At 53.9% G+C, this 1491-nt stretch overlaps 1 protein-coding gene across 1 annotated transcript in view; it reads left to right on the forward strand.

Moving 5' to 3' along the window:
• The window catches only part of HP1BP3 (heterochromatin protein 1 binding protein 3), an 8718-nt gene that overhangs the window by 2164 nt on the left and 5063 nt on the right, over positions 1-1491 (forward strand). The window contains exons 2-5 of the mRNA XM_072425899.1: positions 157-258; positions 345-501; positions 834-996; positions 1254-1397. Coding sequence (XP_072282000.1) covers positions 174-258; positions 345-501; positions 834-996; positions 1254-1397 — 549 coding nt within the window. The 5' untranslated portion in view covers positions 157-173. The remainder of the gene's footprint in view (positions 1-156; positions 259-344; positions 502-833; positions 997-1253; positions 1398-1491) is intronic.

Genomic DNA, 1491 nt, shown 5'->3' on the forward strand with positions numbered 1-1491 from the left:
TCCCGCAGTATCATTGGGGCCCTGGGTCTGTACGGGTCCCGCAGTATCATTGGGGCCCTGGGTCTATACTTGCCTTCCTTCCATGTCCTGCCAGGGGCCCCAGCGCAGGGGCCCGATAGGACAGCAGGCTGATGGCAGCTCTTTGTCTCTCTTCAGGTTCATCTGATCTCATCATGCCGATCCGTCGTGCCGTCAATTCCTCCACCCAGGAAACTGCCCCGAAGAACCGGCCCACTGAGAGTGAAGACAAGAAAGCAGGTAAGTGACTGGGGCCCTCCGGGGCCCCATTCCATGTCATGTATGAGAAGTGTGTCCCATGTATGACGTTTCCTGTTCTCTGGCAGAGCCTGACGCCAGCTCAGAGGAATCGGCTTCCACCGGGGAGGAGCAGGAAACCGAAACTCCTCCGGCCACCTCCAGCGAGACCGAGCAACCAAAGGAGGCCGAGACCGACGAGGACAAGAAGACCGAGGGCCAAGCAACAGACGAAGACAAGAAAAAGTAAGGAGGCCAATAATGGGCCCTTCATAGGAGAGCATCAAGGGGCCCTGGGTACACCTGTGTTGTCAGGAGGGCCAATAATACAACAGAGGTTATAGGGGGGGGGGGGTGAATCCTGATCTCAGGTGATGTCTGTGCCTGAGAAAAAAACAGGATGAAGATTTCCCTCACTTCCTGCTATGGTGGCAGCACGCTGTGTTGGGTAAATATACCCGTTGTCTCCATTGTTCTTTCTCTTGGCCCCGGCTCTCTATACAGGAAGTGACACATTTACTGATTTACTGCCGTGTTGTCACCGGGGGCTCATCAGTGCTTTGCTGAATATTTTGCAGTGGGGAGAAGGAGCAGTCCAAAGAGAAGGAGAAGAAAGTGAAGAAGACCATTCCATCATGGGCGACTCTGTCCGCCAGCCAGCGGGCCCGGGCCCAGAAACAGACGCACGCTTCTTCTGCCTCTCGCCCCAAGATGGACGCAATCCTGACAGAAGCCATAAAGGTTTGTTGTGATGAGGAGGTCAGCTGACCCTAAATCAGTGCAGCCGGTATAACGGTTTATCCGTGAATACCACACTGCACCAATATTTACCTGGATGGGTGAATCCTCCTGAAGGACTCACATGAGTTTAGGTCAGCCATTACTGGCAGCAGTCTACATGTTATATACAGAGAGCTCCAGGTAGTACAGACGCTGTTCCATACACTCACACTAGAGGGCAGACGTCCAATATCTTCCTATGATTGGTTCTCTTGCAGGCTTGTTTCCAGAAGTCTGGGGCCTCCGTGGTGGCCATCCGAAAATACATCATCAATAAATACCCCTCGCTGGAGCTGGAGAGGAGGGGCTTCCTGCTAAAACAGGCGCTGAAACGGGAACTCCAGAGAGGCGCCATCCGCCAGGTGAGAACAGAGCGCGACTCTGACCGTCTCCTGTACTATGTCTGCAGTCTCTGACCGTCTCCTTTACAATGTCTGCAGTCTCTGACCGTCTCCT

Source organism: Pyxicephalus adspersus, chromosome 11, assembly GCF_032062135.1.
Source record: "Pyxicephalus adspersus chromosome 11, UCB_Pads_2.0, whole genome shotgun sequence".
Taxonomy (NCBI): Eukaryota; Metazoa; Chordata; class Amphibia; order Anura; family Pyxicephalidae; genus Pyxicephalus; species Pyxicephalus adspersus.